This window comes from Suricata suricatta, chromosome 8 (assembly GCF_006229205.1).
Source record: "Suricata suricatta isolate VVHF042 chromosome 8, meerkat_22Aug2017_6uvM2_HiC, whole genome shotgun sequence".
NCBI classification, from domain to species: Eukaryota; Metazoa; Chordata; class Mammalia; order Carnivora; family Herpestidae; genus Suricata; species Suricata suricatta.
In genome coordinates this window covers 5,724,078-5,740,666 of record NC_043707.1, presented here as the reverse complement: position 1 = coordinate 5,740,666, position 16,589 = coordinate 5,724,078, and the positions used below count along the sequence as shown (strand labels likewise).

Sequence of the window (16,589 nt, the reverse complement as noted above, 5' to 3'; positions counted from 1 at the left end):
GCTGCAAGTGATATAAATTTTAATGCATAGGGGCAGAGTAAGAGAACTTTTGTGGAAGAAAATATACGTGCAGGAACAAAGATGAGATACACGTATAGTGGTTGGAAGTGAGTATTTCTGGGTGGTGGGTTACAGTTTGTGTGTTTGTGTGTGGACACGGACATGTGCATGTGTGTGTATTTGTTTGTGCTTTTCTGATCACCAAGATTTATTTTTTTATTTATCCTGAACTAATTTTATAATTAGAAAAATAGGCAACAATTATTTTTAATGAATTATCTGTTGGAAAGGAGCCCAAGAAGGAAGCCATAAGCTTAAATCAAAGAGCAAACAAACTGGCTGCTTGCTGAGACAGGAACTGGGCTGTGACATCCCTCCTGCCGGCGCGCGGCTCTGTGTGAAGAGCACGGACTGGGCCGCACCTCGGCCACAGGTGAGGTCCGCTGACGGCTATCAACAAGCCATCTGAAGACTCATCTCTTCGGACGGCTTCTGACTCAAGGACAATCCTCATCCTCCCTCCTTCCCAGGACTGCTCGACAACATTCTGAATGGGCTCCAAGTACATGGGGTTCTGGGACACAGGTGACCGATTCAAAGTTGAGATGTGCCCCAGCTGGATCCATCAGATTCTTTCCTGGGAATCTGGAACTTGAATGGAAACACGATGCCTGGTGGTCTTTAGAAGCTGAGTCACTGAGGTTTCTGAACCTTGGCAAGACTGACACTTTAAGCCAGATAACTCTGGTTGTCCTGTCCATTGTAGAGCGCCAAGAGCAACCCCTTTCTGACTGTGACAACTAAAAATGTCCCTACAGGGCAATATCGCCCCTGGCTGAGAACCACTTATCTAAAGAGAGTGTCCACAAATTCTGCCTGCCAAGTCCTCAGGCCTGCCCTGACTCCCCTATTTCCCATGGCTTGATTTTCTTTTGTTTTCCCCTTTTCCGTGCATTCAATTGTTTACACATTATACCTAAAAAAATTTTAAGTGTAAACGCTTCCTCGACTAGTTTTGTTAGGCTAGCCAGGATTGGGTTCTGTGCCTCATCCAAAGGGATCGTACCAAAAACACTCACATTCAAAAATCATCTTTGGTTTCTTGATATTGAAAATCACCTGTGATCTTTCAACCCATAGGTGGCCCAACTGTTTTTAATTCAACGTATCTCTGATATCAGAGCAGATCTGAACACAAAGGCATGAATGAAGCAGGTACTCCTGAGCCACATGGGACACTGGAAATGTACCATGACGCGTCAGTAGCAAAACCCCAAGAACGGCAGAGGATCGCTCGCCTGACCAGGGAGGGTAGGGGGCCTGACTGACTGGGCGCAGCACTAATGCCAGCACGGGAGGAAGCTGGACAGCTGGAAAGCAGAGATGTCATCAGACACATGCCTTGCCCATCCCCAGGAGGGAACTCTACAAAGTGTTCCTCAGTGAAGCTCTGACTAGCTAGAACCAAACACGAAAGAAAATACACATGCAGACAGCATTGCACACCCAAACCCCACAACTGTTTGAACAGATAAGAATTCCATATGGTCTGCATTACCCTCAGCAATGGAAGGCTTTTCATCCTTCCCCAGGCTACCCCATCACCATGCAGCACGTGGGAGCTCTGGTCCCTTACAACACAGACAGGACAGGACTCGGCAGCTGATGACTGGCGTTCTGTATGATGGGTGAACGCATGCAACATCTGCTCGGCCCCCACACAAATCTTAAGGCCCTCTGGCAGGCAGCACCAAGTCCCTCAGCTAAGTCACAATGGGAGCCACCTGCCAAAACGCCAGGTGTGAAACAAGCCCTAGCTCATTAGAGTCCTTAAGCCCCCACCCAAATTCCTGGAAAAGACTCCAGGCAAATAAAGGGCTGCCTGCACCACCAGGGTCTATGATCCCCTAGGAGCCGCCTTATTAAGATGGTCATTGGACGGTCCCCGTCAATTTCACATTTTCTGTCAAAACCTCCCCAATAGCAGGCACCTTGGTGTTTACACCTCTCAGCAGAACAAATGCAGAGCTGTTGAAGGGAGAAATAACACACCACCACAGTAACAATAGAAGACATCGCTTGCAAGCTGTCCGCGGCCCCTGGAGTAACTGACATGTTTGACAGAGAATGTGTGTTGGTAACGTTGCTTGATTTGTGTTTAAAGGGAAAACAGAAAGTGCATTTCCAGGAGGTTTAGACATTGATAACCAAAGAGAAGGTCTTGTAAACAAAGCCACAAGGACCATGTCCTGGCAGCCCCCTCCTCGCCGTTTGTCACCACCCCACCTCCCGTTTTGATCTCCTGGAGGAATCAGGCTTCCACGGGGGAACGAGACCTCCTGACAGAAGGCTGCAAGACAGAGGGAGGAAAGCTGATCAGAAATGACAGCGGCACAAAACCCTGTTAGCCTTCTGCTCAGAGTAGGTTGTGCGGGGAGGAGACAGGGCCGCTCCCCTGTGGAGGACAGGCGGAGGCACCGAAGCCACACAGCACAGCAAGGTCCCCGGGAGCGGCCCCCACGTCTGCCACTTCTAAGCCCTGAGGGCTCAGGCAGGCTTATTTCACTTTGCTGGGCCTCAGTTTCCCTGTTTAGGTGCTGCCAAGGTCAGCACTAGGCCTCATTTTCCTTGAAAAGAGGTCTCTCCAGGGTCACTGGGGGCAGTGGAAATATCCTATGGAAAATAGCCAAAGGAGTGACCCGTGGCAGTACCAACAGGAGAAATAATAGTAATATAATTATTAACACGTATTTAAAATATTTCAAATTAAATTTAAACTATTTAAATTAAATAGTAATTCTAAAAATATTACTATTAACTGTATTACATACGGTCATATAATCATATATTATACAATCGCATGTTATACAATATATAACCTAAAGATTATATATTATGTAGGACAGTATATAATTATGTTTTACTTTGTCATTACATAATTACATGTAATAGTATATTCTAATTATAAAATATATATAAAATAGATAATTACATCATATGTAATAGTATATTATGGTTATAGTATCAGTTATATATAATACACATCTTATATGTATATTATATGAAATACATATTATATATAAATAATATATATCATCTCATATTATCTAATCCTTGTTATGTGATTATTTTTTCCTATTCTTATTGAGACTTACTATGTACCAAGTACCATTTTAAGTACCTTACAAATACTGACTCATCTGATCCTCAAAATCAACTCTGGTATGGTCCCCATCCAATGGAGGTGGATATGAAAGCACGGATTTAGATGCTTCTAATACGTCCCTTTTACACATGAGAAAACTATAGTACAGGGCAATTTGGGAACTTCCCCAAGGAGGCAAAGTTGACGCCCCAACCCAGCAGTCTGGCCGGAGAGCTCACACTCTGAGCCAAGACGCCACATACAAACATACATGTCTGCAGGCACTGCACACTGCCTCTACTACGTAGTCAGTTCTGGTGGTGGTGGTGGTAGCGCTGCACATGCACTTGGAAATAAACTTGCTAATGTTTCCTGAGTCCCTTCCATGTGCCAGGCACTGTGCTATGAACTTCATGCACTTTGGTTCCTTTAAGTATCACCCAGCAAGGCTAATGCTGCCCAGAGAGGGAAGAAACCATACTCAAGGTCACACAGGTAAGAAGGGATGCTCAAGGTCACAGAGGTGGAGGCAGGAGATGAGCCGGGTAGTCCATTCCAGAGCCCACACCCCTACATCGTCCTGTCCCAAACACAACGCTTCCCTTAGATACTGTAGGTGAAATGCCTTACACACAGCCTGGTACATCGTAAATGCCTGAAAATGAGCAGCTGCTGTTGTTTTATTGTAACTGAATGTGAAAAGCCCAGTAGGCATTTTCTTCCAAGAAAATGACGGAAGTATGAATTTATGACACCGTCTGTTCAGAGGGCAGATCCTTTGCCCCTTTTAAACCTCAACGAAGCCCCTGCATTGTTGGGTAACACCAGTTCCCTGGTCGAGCTGTTCACGGGAAACCCAGGATTGTGGGGCCGTGTGTAGTTCACTGCACCCTGCCATCTGATGCAGACAATCGGGGGTCCAGGGCAGACAGGACGTGGCCGGCCGCCCTGCCCGTATTCCGATCAGTCACAGGACTGGGGAGCACACGGATGCAGGAGGTTGTCCAAGCAGGTCTTGGAGCCGCGTTCCTCCCCCTAAGGCTTGCCGCAGGCTGCCCGGTGCCAGTCGGCACTCTTACACTCACACTCCTCCCTGCCACCGGGTGCTGACAGATGGAAGCTATTCTTATTATTTAACATTTATTAAGCGCCCACAGTGTGCTAGGAGCTGCATGGAACAGAGGTGTGGGTGGTCCCAAAGAATTTGTCCCCAGAAGACTATGGCCACATGGAGGGAAGGGGATGGGCCTCTCTTTCCCATTCAAAGTCCACTCATCCCAGCCAGCTCTGGTTCCAGTCCTACTGAGCCAGCGGACAAAGATTTGAGCAAGGATTCAATGTGAGTGAGGCCTGTACCTTCTGCTCTGTGTATGACCAGGAGCCCCAGCTCCCCAGCCCCTGAGGGAAGCGGAAGCGGTGTGGGTTTCACACCACCCACAGCCCCAGGCTGGGCTATGCAGCTCAAACCCCATGGTGGTATCTCTCTCTCCGCCACAGTATTCCTCAATGGTACCCCACTCTCCAGCTGCACCAAAATGCATGTCTGTGGTTACTGAGAATCTCCACTGAGAGAGGGAACAGAGAGTTACAATTGTGCCCACTCACCCCCAAATCCAGAGCATCTTCATATGAAAGAAAGTGCAGCAACCCCGAATATTGTGAAACCAAAACAAACCAAAGCAAAGCAAACTATGAGAGCAGCAAGCTGGCCATCCATTATGGAGTTCCTGTAGTGAGCAGGGGCTGTGCTCCACGCCTCAAAGACATCGTCTCCTCAGATCTTCTGGGCCCTCTCCATCATTGTCAAGCTGACACAAGGGAAGCTCAGAGACAGGGAGCCCCGCATCACACAGGAGCCAAGATGCCTACTCACATTGGTCTGAGTGGGGTGCCCAGACCCTGGCATTATTCCATGCTGCCTGAATAGCATCATGGTTGCACTGCAAAGGCCTTGTTCATTTTTGCATTCTTTTATTCCTGACATTGACTTTGGGACAGAGAGAATATGACATATTACCACCATTTTATAGATGGCCAAGTGGAGGCTTAGAGAGGTCAGACTACTTGCCCAAAGACACCAGGAGAAGGTCATGGCCAGATTCAGATTCCCCTTGTCTAGATCCTATGCTCTAAATTCTCTGATCTAAATCCTTAACTGTGCTACCTCATGAAATGAGAAGAAATGGCTTTTCAGAGAGCACTCTGTGAGAACACCCCGGAATGCACAAGCTGACGACCTCCTCCGAACCCTCCCCCACCTTGAGGAACCAGTGCAGACTAGATCGTGGAAGGACAAGTAACAGCTGCGGGAGGTCATCCTCGCCCCCAGCACGGTATGCTGGACTCACTGTATTACTCTGGGCCAGATACAGGGAGGACAGGACAGAACTCAACTGCTGTTTCAGAGACAGAGCTCATCCTCAAAACAAAACAAAACAAAACACCTCCACCCTTTGTCTCCTGGAACATACCATAAATCCTGTTATTTGGGAAGGATGGAGAAACTATCTATAGGAAGCTGTCCTCCTGGAACGGTTGAATAATCCAACTCGACTGCCCAAGCTACTCGTGATGGGGTGGCGTGGGTGTGATCGAGACTCTACAGAGTTCCACCATCAAGCTGTTGTGCTGAGCCTCTGACTCTCCTGTCGGGGTGGCCTGGTATGCCACCTCTGAGGACAGAGACTGGGTCTTAGTCTTCTCAATGCCTCCAGAGAGTAGAAGAGAATCCAACATGGAACCCAAACCCATGAAAAATTATTCTATTAAATTAACGACGGTCACCATGCCTCTGCCTCGGACTTTCACAGCCCAAAGACCTCACGCTAAGAACTAGGCATCGCAGAAGACAACGGTCCCAGGTGCCCACAGGAAAAGACCTGCGGGACATGGAGTTCAGTGTTTCCCGACATCTCCTAAGGTTCAGCAGTTAAGTGGACATGCTAGCTTCTTCTCTGCTGGTGGGATGCATGTGAGATAGGCCTTCATATCTTTAGACATGAGAGAAACACAAACAGGGGTGAGCATCTCTGTCATAAATCAGCCGGGGAAAATACTTACCCAAAACAACCTTTCAAAGACAGGGAGGGGGGGTCTGCTTCACCATCAAAGGCTCAGATTGCTGAGCACCAAAGCAGCAAAGTGGAGTGTGAAATCCACAACTCTCTCCAGCTCTGGGTGTCCCATGCCAACATATTATAAAAAGCAGACTTGCTGATACAGCATGTCTTTAAAATGATCAAAATGACAGATGGTTGCTGCAGAAACACATCCTTTTTATAGGACTGATATTAATCAGAAGAGATTGACAGTGCCCCTTTAATCTTTTAATTAAAAAAAAAAGTGCATTTCTATAAAACAGAACGGGGCAAGCCTCTAGCATCTCCAAAGTATTTTGGAACGATGGATGACCCACATTACTTCAAACTTAACAGGAAGGCTTTGGTTTTTCTTTCTTTATATATTTAGATAATGTATGTATTACTGATACAAAGAGAAATGAAGTTGTTGATCTGAGAAGCCCAGTCTTGCTTCACTATGATTTTAATGAACATCCTTATCAGACTGTCTTTACTTCACTAGATCATGCATGGTGTCCTCACCTGGAAAATAGAATGCTCCCAACATACCCTAGCGGGAAACACTACTGTAAGTAATTTAGGTGGGAAAATGCTGAGCAAAACTGCCATATCTGACTTTCATCATCTGATCATTAATGGAGAAGCAAGATGTGCTAGATGACAGTTAACTGCCTGGTGAATATGGTCACTGGCATCAGTCAATGAGGATAATTGGTTTTCTTGAAAGTTTTATTCATTTTTGAGAGAGAGACAGAGAGAGAGACAGAGAGAGAGAGAGAGAGAGAGAGAGACAGAGACAGAGACAGAGACAGAGAGAATCCAAAGCAGGCTCCAGGCTCTGAGCTGTCAGCACAAAGCCCGAGGCAGGGTTCAGACCTATGAAGTATGAGATCATGACCTGAGCCAAAGTCAGAGAGATGCTTAACCAATGGAGCCAGACAGGTGCTCCTCAATGAGGATAATTAAGATCAGAGTCCCACACTTCCTTCCCTGGAGAGGGTGTATATAGGGTTCAGGGGGGCGGAAAAAGCATGCCTGGATGTCTGTAATAGCTTCAGCTAGTAGCGCTGATCATGGAGAGGAGGCTATGTGCCTGTCCAACACCCTCCTGTGAGAACAGGACTCATTGTCCCCTCTATTCACAGCCCCTACAGCTCAGTCAGGCTGACTACACCGTTCAGCTCCAATGTGAGCAGTGAGGCAAGATGATGCCTTTGAGAGTGGGCATGGTTTGCAAGATAAGCCAAGGAGACTGCTATCTGGAATTTTTGCAGTAACAGTTGGGAAAGAGACTTGCAAAGATGGGTTGGAACATAAGCCAAGAGATGCTTAGGGACCATTTGTGCCACCAGTTGGATGTGGTGTGCTCATGAATGAAGATCAAGAAAAGGCAACCACAGCAGAGTTGTGGAGAGACATGACTTGGGTTGTTGGAGCCTCTGAATTCAGCTGTGCCTGAAGCTGGAGGTTTTGTTTTTCCCATTTAAACAAAATGAATTATATTTTTGTCAGTTGCAAATAAGAGCTCTAAATAAACATTTATCATACCTCCTTCTCACTTTTTGTTTCTCAAATAATGAAGAATAAACATCTGCCATACTAGGTATAGAGATAGAGACAGAGACAGAGTTGGAGATAGGGATGGAGATACACAGATATGTAGATACAGATGAGGTATAGATACAGATACCCCAGGTCTTTCCTATGTATTAGGATGGGAGCTTTGTGTTGAAAGGAGTCCTGTGTGTCTTCTTTTCTGGCTCATCACCCTCTATCAGTTCAAAGCCTCACATACAGTAGATGCTCAATACATAATCACTAATGAAGAGATGAATCACATTAAAGCTCACAAACACCCTGCAAGACAGCGATTCCTGCTTTTGTTTGGTAGCTGAGCACACAGCCTTGGAGAGGTTAATTGACAGGCCCAAGGCCACACGCTTAGTAAATGCCAGAACCAATATATCAACCCAGACCTACTTGACTCCAAATTCTCCTTGCCACCTCCCTGACTCTTTAATTTAGTCTGCTGTTGACATGTTCTCTTTGGCAGTACAGAAAAGTCACTTAGAGACTAAGATGGAGCAGCCTCCAAGTAAATGACACCATCAGCATTGATATCAGGTGTACATTCTGATGTCTTTCCTGATCAGCAGATACTCCAAACATGTAGATAACATTACAGGGCAGAAATATCAGGATCTGAAATTGGCTCCACCAGCCACAGACCAAAACAATTTGACTTCTTTTTCATTTTCCCAGAAACGTATCCAAATAACCTCTATCTTTCGCTGTCTTTGTGGAGGGACAGCCCCTCTTGACCCACTGTTAGAATCAACACTTTGACAATTCCTGGCATCACTACATGTGTGTATGCAGATCTGTCAAAAACAACATTGCCAAATTCAATGATGCTGATTTCTGCTTTGAAATCCAGAATGCAGGGTTTGCTTCTACCATTGCTATCCCTCTCAGAGAGAGCATTTTTCTGCCACTGTCTACTCTGTGAAGGTTAAGTTAGACAACATGCAGCCTCCAGAGAGCTTAGAGTCCCTGAGAGAAGAGCTGGTAAAGAGTCTCAGGACTCAAACCCAGGAAAGTGGACACTCAAGGGTTGGATTCACAGAAGGGTTTTTTGGAGCCCATTCCTGTGTGGAGCACTCAAATTCAGGCCTTAAGAGTTTCATTTCTGAGAATCTTCCAGGATCTTTTTCACCTATGCTTTTTGATTTTTGAGTCCTATGTTCAAACAATGTCAAACTCTACAGTGCCAGTGGATTGGGGAAGATACTGAAGCTCATGGTGTCACCCCAACACCATGAATTCACCTGAGTTCTCTGTTCCGGGAGGAAGGGCTCTCTCCTTAGTTTGCAGTGAATGCCTGCTGGTGCTTTATAGCTCAAGTCAAATGCCATCCTTCCCTTTTAACCACACTCTTCCCTACTCTAAGACACACCCAGCTACTTCCTCTCTTGTGTTTTCATATACATTCCCATGGACCTATCTCAACAGTAGACTGGTGAGGAGGGAATGCTCTGGCCCAACATACCTGATCCAAATCTCAGCTCTGTAGCTGACATTCCTGTGACCTTGGACAAGTTCTCTTTCTCAAGTGTCAGTTGCAGGTTTTTCATAGGTAAAAAAGGCATCATAATGCAAAAGACTATGATTCCTTATTTGAGACCATTGGGATCATCTGTATTTGGAAATTCAAATTTTTTATGGGGGGGCTAGGTATTGTCTTTTTTCAGAAAGGTATTTCAGTAGAAACACTGATTATGTAACACCCTCAGCAGAGTCTAGGACAACACTCTGAAATCAAACACTTAAATATCCCTGTAGCAAAATATATGAATATTCACACTAAGAGGAATAAAGAAAGTCTATAAATAGCCACACATCATTTTAGATCAAGTTTGCTTCCCAAATGACTTTTGGTGCCAAACTCCCCCCAAATAAACCCTGATTTTCAGAGCTTTTTGGAATTTAGAATTACAGGTAAGGTATGGGAAGGCCAATAGTACCCAACTTAGGGTTTTTTTAAGGAAAAAGTGAGATAATATACCTAAGTATTTAGCACAGCACCTGACTTATATCAAATAATAATTGTTAACTGTCATTTTTTTTTCTCATGTTTTTACTGTAGTATCGGTGTTGTGTTTTCCTAGTGTTCTCTTCCACTAGCTGAGAACTCACAGGTCATTGGTATGACTATCACTTTTGTGTCCTGACCAGTGCCTCATCCAGAATAGGTGAGCATTAGTGAATAACTAAATTAACAAATGCATAGTGAGGTGGATGGGGTTCTGTTCACACTGACTTCCAGCTGGAAAAATGGTCTTTTGACCTACTATCTGTAATATCTAGATAAGAATTACCTGTCCCAGTTGGGAGAATGATCCAGCCACGTCTGGTCAAAGGGCACACCTTCTGGAGAGGTATCTACAGTGAGGGGTGCAAGTCTGAACTTACAACCCAGACCCAAGGGTTCATTATATCTCAACACTAACCAAACAGAGTAATCACTTACAAGTCCACTGTTTTATTATGTTGCTTGGTGTGGTGGGGCCATGGTCTATGGTTTAAATAAGTCAGCTTGGTAAGTTCTGGATTCAAGGCTGACTTTGACAATTGGCTTGTTGGACCTTCTTTGTTTTCAGAGCAGAGAGGTCATTGATCATTCAATGTAGGTGTTGAAATTTTAGAAGTAAATAAAGAGGTTTGATAGGAACAAACATTGTTTCTTTTAATCCAAAGATACCAGGATTGAGATTCATAACAAGGGAAAGGAGTAATGTTTCTACAATGTACTTGGTAATATCATTCTTCTCTTCTGCTTCTCATTAACCATCAAACTCTCCAAAATGGAGCCCAATGCTCTCTGGTCATTCTGGAATTCTATACATAGCTAGAAGGAAAAGCTGTCCCCATTCCCATACATTCAACAAGTTTTGATATCACAAGATGGGTTCAGGTGAGCCAGTATGAACATGAATCTGGCTTTCCTAAGGGATGGCAGGTGGGGATCTGTGCCAGATATGGAATCCACTCCTAGAACCAAAGACCCTGGTGAGTAACAGTCTTAGAATGATTAGAAAACAGCTCCACTCTCTGTTTCTGTCAGACAATGTGATGCTCTTTTAAAGCCTGTTGTGATACCTGGTCAATTATTTTTTTTTTCTTCAACTGGGTAGACCCAAGCAGGACAATGCCACTAGTATGAATTAAAAAGTGGCAGAAGTTCTTCCGCCATACATTTGTTGGCTCTTGAGGTTGGAAAGACCTTGGGAGGAATCTCAAACTCTGATCCAACAACCCTGCCAAATGGCCACCTTAGCTCCGTCTGCCTATCTCCAGTCACAGGGAACTTACTACCAATGATGAAGTAGACACAGTATTTTGGATCACTTCTACAGTCTTGCTGATGACATTATTAAGGTGTGGGTGGTGCCTTTCTTCTCTAAGGGAGAGCTCTTGCAACTCTTGAAGAGGGGAAAAAACCCTAAGGTCAAGGAATTGGTAAGCAAGCCAATACAGCCTGCTGGGGTCCAGGACAGCTGGCATCAGAAGCTTCAGCTAGAAGGTGAGTGAGTGAGCGAGTGTTACAATTTTCCCCTCTTTGAATTGCTTTTCTTCCCCTTGCAAGTATTTCTGCAACTGAGTGATCTGAGTTTCTTGATGCCAATGGGTAAATAACATAATAACACAGGATCTCTCAGAAAACCAAAAATGAAGCTAGTCTCTCTCTAGCCATAGCATTTTAGTGCATTCCAGTGGATTGAGAGAGGAGGAAGATGAATATGTCACAGCAGCTGGTCCAGAGGCTCCCCGCTGCACTGCTCTCCTGACTTATGGGTAACTAGTTAGCAGAGGTGTCACTTGGGAAAACAAAGTATGATCAGGCTAAGATTTGCAAGTAAAATCACTTGTTCTTTCCAAAAATAACTGGATATGTTTTCCCCGACATCTGCAAAGGAGGAAGAAATAGGGCCTCCCCAACTTCTCAGCTGGCCCGCGTGTCTCCTCATCTATCACTGGGGTAATATGTCCAGAGTGGCATTTCGTAATGACAGCAACATTCCAGCAAATCGATAGTTATTCAATTCCCAACAAGCTCTCAAGTCCATTAAGCCTGATTACATTCACCCATTTCAGTGGGTGCCGTTATTTTTCCTACACCGGCACTTAATCTATAACAGGAACTTATGAGAACTTTCAAAAGCAATTTCAGCATCAATCAGCATAGAGTGAAGGGCACGATTTGCTTGTAATTATTTATCGGACGGGGCGGCAGAGGGTCTGACAAAACTCCAACAGCTGACCTTCACCCCAAGTTTCCAATAGAAGCCAAAGGCCTTCCAGTTTGCCATGGAGTCCTGCCTCAAACTCCATGCATGCCCCACTGGCCGGCTTATGCCGGGCAAGATGGAAGAATTTCCATTTCGTTAAGGTCCCTTCTCCAGGCAGTGCAAGTAAGTCTCACATATAATACACGGGGTTCCATGCTAAGCACTGGCCATAAGTCTGGGATGACAGAATGTTCTGTTATTATTGAGAATCACCCCTGCATGTGTCAAATCACCCAAGTTCTTAAGGTTCACAAGCACCATTTGGAAAAAGGGGGGAAACTGTGCTTGACCAGAACCCTCTGCAGAAATTTTAATTAAGAAGCTAGGGTAGTACAGAGTTTACAAATACAGTCGCAGAGGGGGCACAAGAATAAAGGTGAAAGGGCACGCTAAACATGAAATACATTTAGTTTTCCTTTCCTGCAGAAACAAGAAACAGAATTAATGACAAAGGCATGGTTGTTCTCAAACAAGAAACAGCAGCAAACCAACCATCTGGGTTTCCCAGGATGTTCAGGCTCTGTGACTGGTAGATGTTCACTTTCCACAAAGAATTTCAGACATGCACCCAGAAGCCAATGCTGGTTTAAAAAGACAAACTTACAGTGAGGGGGGAAATAGTCCCAAGTTATCTTATTGGTAGATGAGTCCCCCTGCACAAAATTAATAGCCTTAAAAGTAAAAACAACACACATTTCAATCCTCCAATTTCTTGCCATCATTACGAAGTAAACTGCTGGTAAAGGAGTCCTAAAGTAATCTGTGAACTTCATAAATTAACTATCAACAGCGTGTTCCTTTTTGCCTCAATGCCACCACTCAGCCCAGGTTTGGGGGGGGGGGGGGTACGGCGCACTTCTATAAAAACAGACAATCCACATGAAGGCAAACATATGAATTAATGCATACTTCATGCTCCTATTTCCTGGGTTAAAGCTCTTAACCAAGTCACCTCATGATAAGTTACTCTGCCTCATGATCTGCTCTGGGAGACTGAATCCCTCAGGAAGCTGGGAAGGAGAGCAAATCCTTTGCCCCGTGGTCAACCTCCTGAAGCAAAGGCATGAATGTTAAACAGCACCCAGATCAATACAAGCAAATATGGCTCAACTACACCATTTATTCAGCCATGAGAGATGTCAATAGCCAGATTAGGGTGATCCATCTTTTTGATTTCCTACTGTCTTCCCACTGACTACATGAGGGCTTTTTCCTGTATTAAAAGTGTTTGCTTTCTCAACCATAAAAATTCCAATTATTACTCCAAGCGCTCTGGAGTTAAGTTGCTTGCTGGCAGCGGCCTTGAATTACCTGGATCAGTCCGGGGAAGTAGGGGGCTGCAGGAACAATCATAGGCACGCCATAGGGATGCAGGAGGACTCCTTGCGAAGGCAACATGATTTACGTGAAGGTATTCTCCCCTCGGACGCTCACCACATCAATGGAGAGTGAGGGGGAAATCTATAGACCCAACTTCTTCCCAACTACAAAGCCAAGAGTCAAATCGCTTCTGTCACGAGCCAGGCACTCATCAACGCGGAGAGGGGGAAAGAAAGAAAATCCGCATCAGCAACTCTTAATGTGAAAGTTTTCTTCCCAGACGCCGAAGAGACACAGCAGCTGCAGAGTTGAAGCTACCAAAATGGAAGGTGCTATTTTGGGAACAGCTTGCTTAACATGACTAACCAAATACTCTTCATTAATATAGTTCTCGGGGAGGGTGTGAGAGAGGCCAAATGACTGGGAGAGGTAGTCAGGCTCTAGGAACGGGGCTCTTCCTGGTAAAGTTGGGCAAAAGACAAGGGACAAAGTCCGCATGGGCTCTTTAGAGAGAGAAACTGAGAGTTGTAAATTGATAAGATTATCAGTTGCTACTTAAAAATCAAGTGGGTTAATGTAGGCAGCCTTTGGCACTGAGCAAAAAGAAGCTAAGGAGATAGTCTAGTTTGTGCTTCTCTCTCTCTCTGGCTTTAATTTTAAAGGGGTGATCTGTGCAAATAATACAGTAACAACAGCAGCTAATATTTGCAGACTGTGCTACACACAGAAAATGAACTAAGTTATTTACATGCGTTATGTAATGTTATTCTCACAACTCTCTCAAGTCGCTACTATTACCGGTTCAGGGAAAACACAGGAAAGTAGACTCACACTAGTTGAATCCATTGCTCCCAGCTGTACACTTGTAAGAGTCAGTGTCGGGCTCCAAACATGATTCCTAACCAGGCCACTCCCTATATGCAATACAGTACTTCATTCTGTAACAGAACTTCACGTGCTTTTTAAAAACATTCAGATTCTCTGTTCTTGATCTTTCAATGGTTATCTGTGACTATGCGATGTGTTAATACAAGAGGGTTCCCCATTCCCAGAGTTTAGAGGCCTATCCACCAAACTACGTACAAAAAATAAATTCAAGCCAATATTTGCAATCTTTCCAATGCTTGAAAATAGCCAAAGGATTGTCTGGGATAGGTTCCATGGTAATAAGTAAATTCCTTTGGGAATACATGAATTGAAATGCAATGGATTTGGATGTCCCACATACTAGCTGTGTGATCTTTGAACAAGTTACTTAGCATCTCTGAACCTCAGTTTCTTCATCTAGAAAACTGTGATAGTAAGAGACCCTACCCCATGGGGTCAGGCGACAAGGCCCTTGGCGTCATGCCATGTGTACCATACTATAGGCTATCAGTCCTTCCTCTCATGTATTTCTTGTTCCCCTGATGGTCAGTATGGATACATCTTTAGCTTTAGATTGAAGGCACAGGCAAATTCAAATAGTCACTCATGGCAAGAAGGCACATGGGCATGTGGAAAGCTTCTGGGTTTTGAAAGTAAAGGTGTAGAACAGACGAAGCGAGTCCACTCAGCTGACACTGAAGGCCTAGGGATCACTGGAAATCACCTTCAAACCAAACATCCGCTTGCCAGATTCCACCTCTAACTCCAAACAGGACACAGGATATAGATTTTGTAGAAACTCAGAGAGCTTCAGACACCGCAAACTATATTCAACTATTGGCTTTTTCTAAATCCAAATGTCAATTCCTCCACTTTTAGATAGCCAAGGTGTTTTTACACTACACTAATTTTAGTTGCTTGATTTAGCTGCATAATTACATTTCTAGATAATGACAGTGGACAGCGTTTGGCAGAGAATTCAATTATTTAAGGCTGAATTTTGGCCATCTTGACAAGGTTTCTCTGTAATTGATTCTCTTGCATCAAAGTAGCCACACTGTTACAATTCAGAAAGTGCTAGTAACAGCTGCAAGTTGACCCCTCTTACTTAACAGCCTGATACTGTTTCTAACTTTAGCTTTTGACTATGACTTTCAACACTGTGCTTCTGAGAAGTTACCAATGAGGACAGAGGCATCTTCATGAGACAGCTTCCCGGGATGGGGGAGCTATTCATTACTCTGCTGAAAGCTGGGTCAGATTGGATTAAAGCTCTTTAGTGTTAGAAAATGGAAAGACCATTGAAGGAGGAGGTAGAAAACTTAATATGGTCTCAAAGGCCAGAAATTTACACAATTTAGATTCTTACTTTCCTAAACTAGAATAGAGGCAACAATATCCACTTATAATTCACCAAGACTATTCCAGTGACCAAAATTGTGAGAGTGTTTTAGAATCTGTTGAGTTATATAAAACAATGGATAATTGTATTCATTACTGTACCTATTGTTTTTGTTAAAGAACCTGATGATATCAGAGAGGAATTAGTAATACATAATAAATGGAATATATAGATACTTAGCTATACCCTTTGTAGAGGGCATTATGGGTTTTTTTTTCTTAAGAACTCCACAATACAAAAGTTTTTGCTGATCCTGAGTAATAAGTATCTGTCCCTAACCCTGTCTCTGAAGATATGGGCTGTTCTGTGACCCTTTTCACACTGACTGCCAGGAAGCTCTAAGCCAAGTAAGAGGTCTGACTCTGTCCAATGTGTTGGACTTTCCTGCGTGTGTATCTGTGTTTCTCTCTTCCTATCCTCACCACTTCCAGTGCTAACTACCACTACTGACATTTTCTCTGATTCTGATCTTATATTCACATATTGTCACATATAATCATAATAGTTATATTTCTGAAATTGTATGATTTAGAAGTACCAAACCCACCTCAAAAACTTCATTAGATAATAAAACATAAAATCAAATGACAACCATTAAACAAAACCTCTTCTTCCTGGAGCGCCTGCGTGGCTCAGTCAGTTGAGCATCCGACTCTTGGTTTCGGCTCAGGTCATGATCTCACAGTTTGTGAATCTGAGTCCTGCATCGGGCTCTGGGCTGACAGTGCAGAGCCTCCTTGGGATTCTCTCTCCCTCTCTCTGTGCCCCTCCTCAGCTGATGTTTATCCCTCTCAAAAACAAATAAATAAGCATTAAAAATAAAACCTCTTTTTCCTAACACAGGTCCTATTTTTTTCCAAAGAGGAAGCACCTAGTATTACTAGACTATAATTCTTTTCTCTTATTTCCACTCCCTCCACTAAAAG

The 16,589-nt window shown here is 44.1% G+C and overlaps 1 protein-coding gene across 1 annotated transcript in view; it reads right to left on the bottom strand.

Moving 5' to 3' along the window:
- Positions 1–13,702, bottom strand: part of RBFOX1 (RNA binding fox-1 homolog 1) — a 330,067-nt gene extending 316,365 nt beyond the window's left edge. The window contains exon 1 of the mRNA XM_029949680.1: positions 13,386–13,702. Within this exon, the coding sequence (XP_029805540.1) occupies positions 13,386–13,472 (87 nt within the window). The 5' untranslated portion in view covers positions 13,473–13,702. The remainder of the gene's footprint in view (positions 1–13,385) is intronic.
- Positions 13,703–16,589: the final 2,887 nt, after the last annotated feature.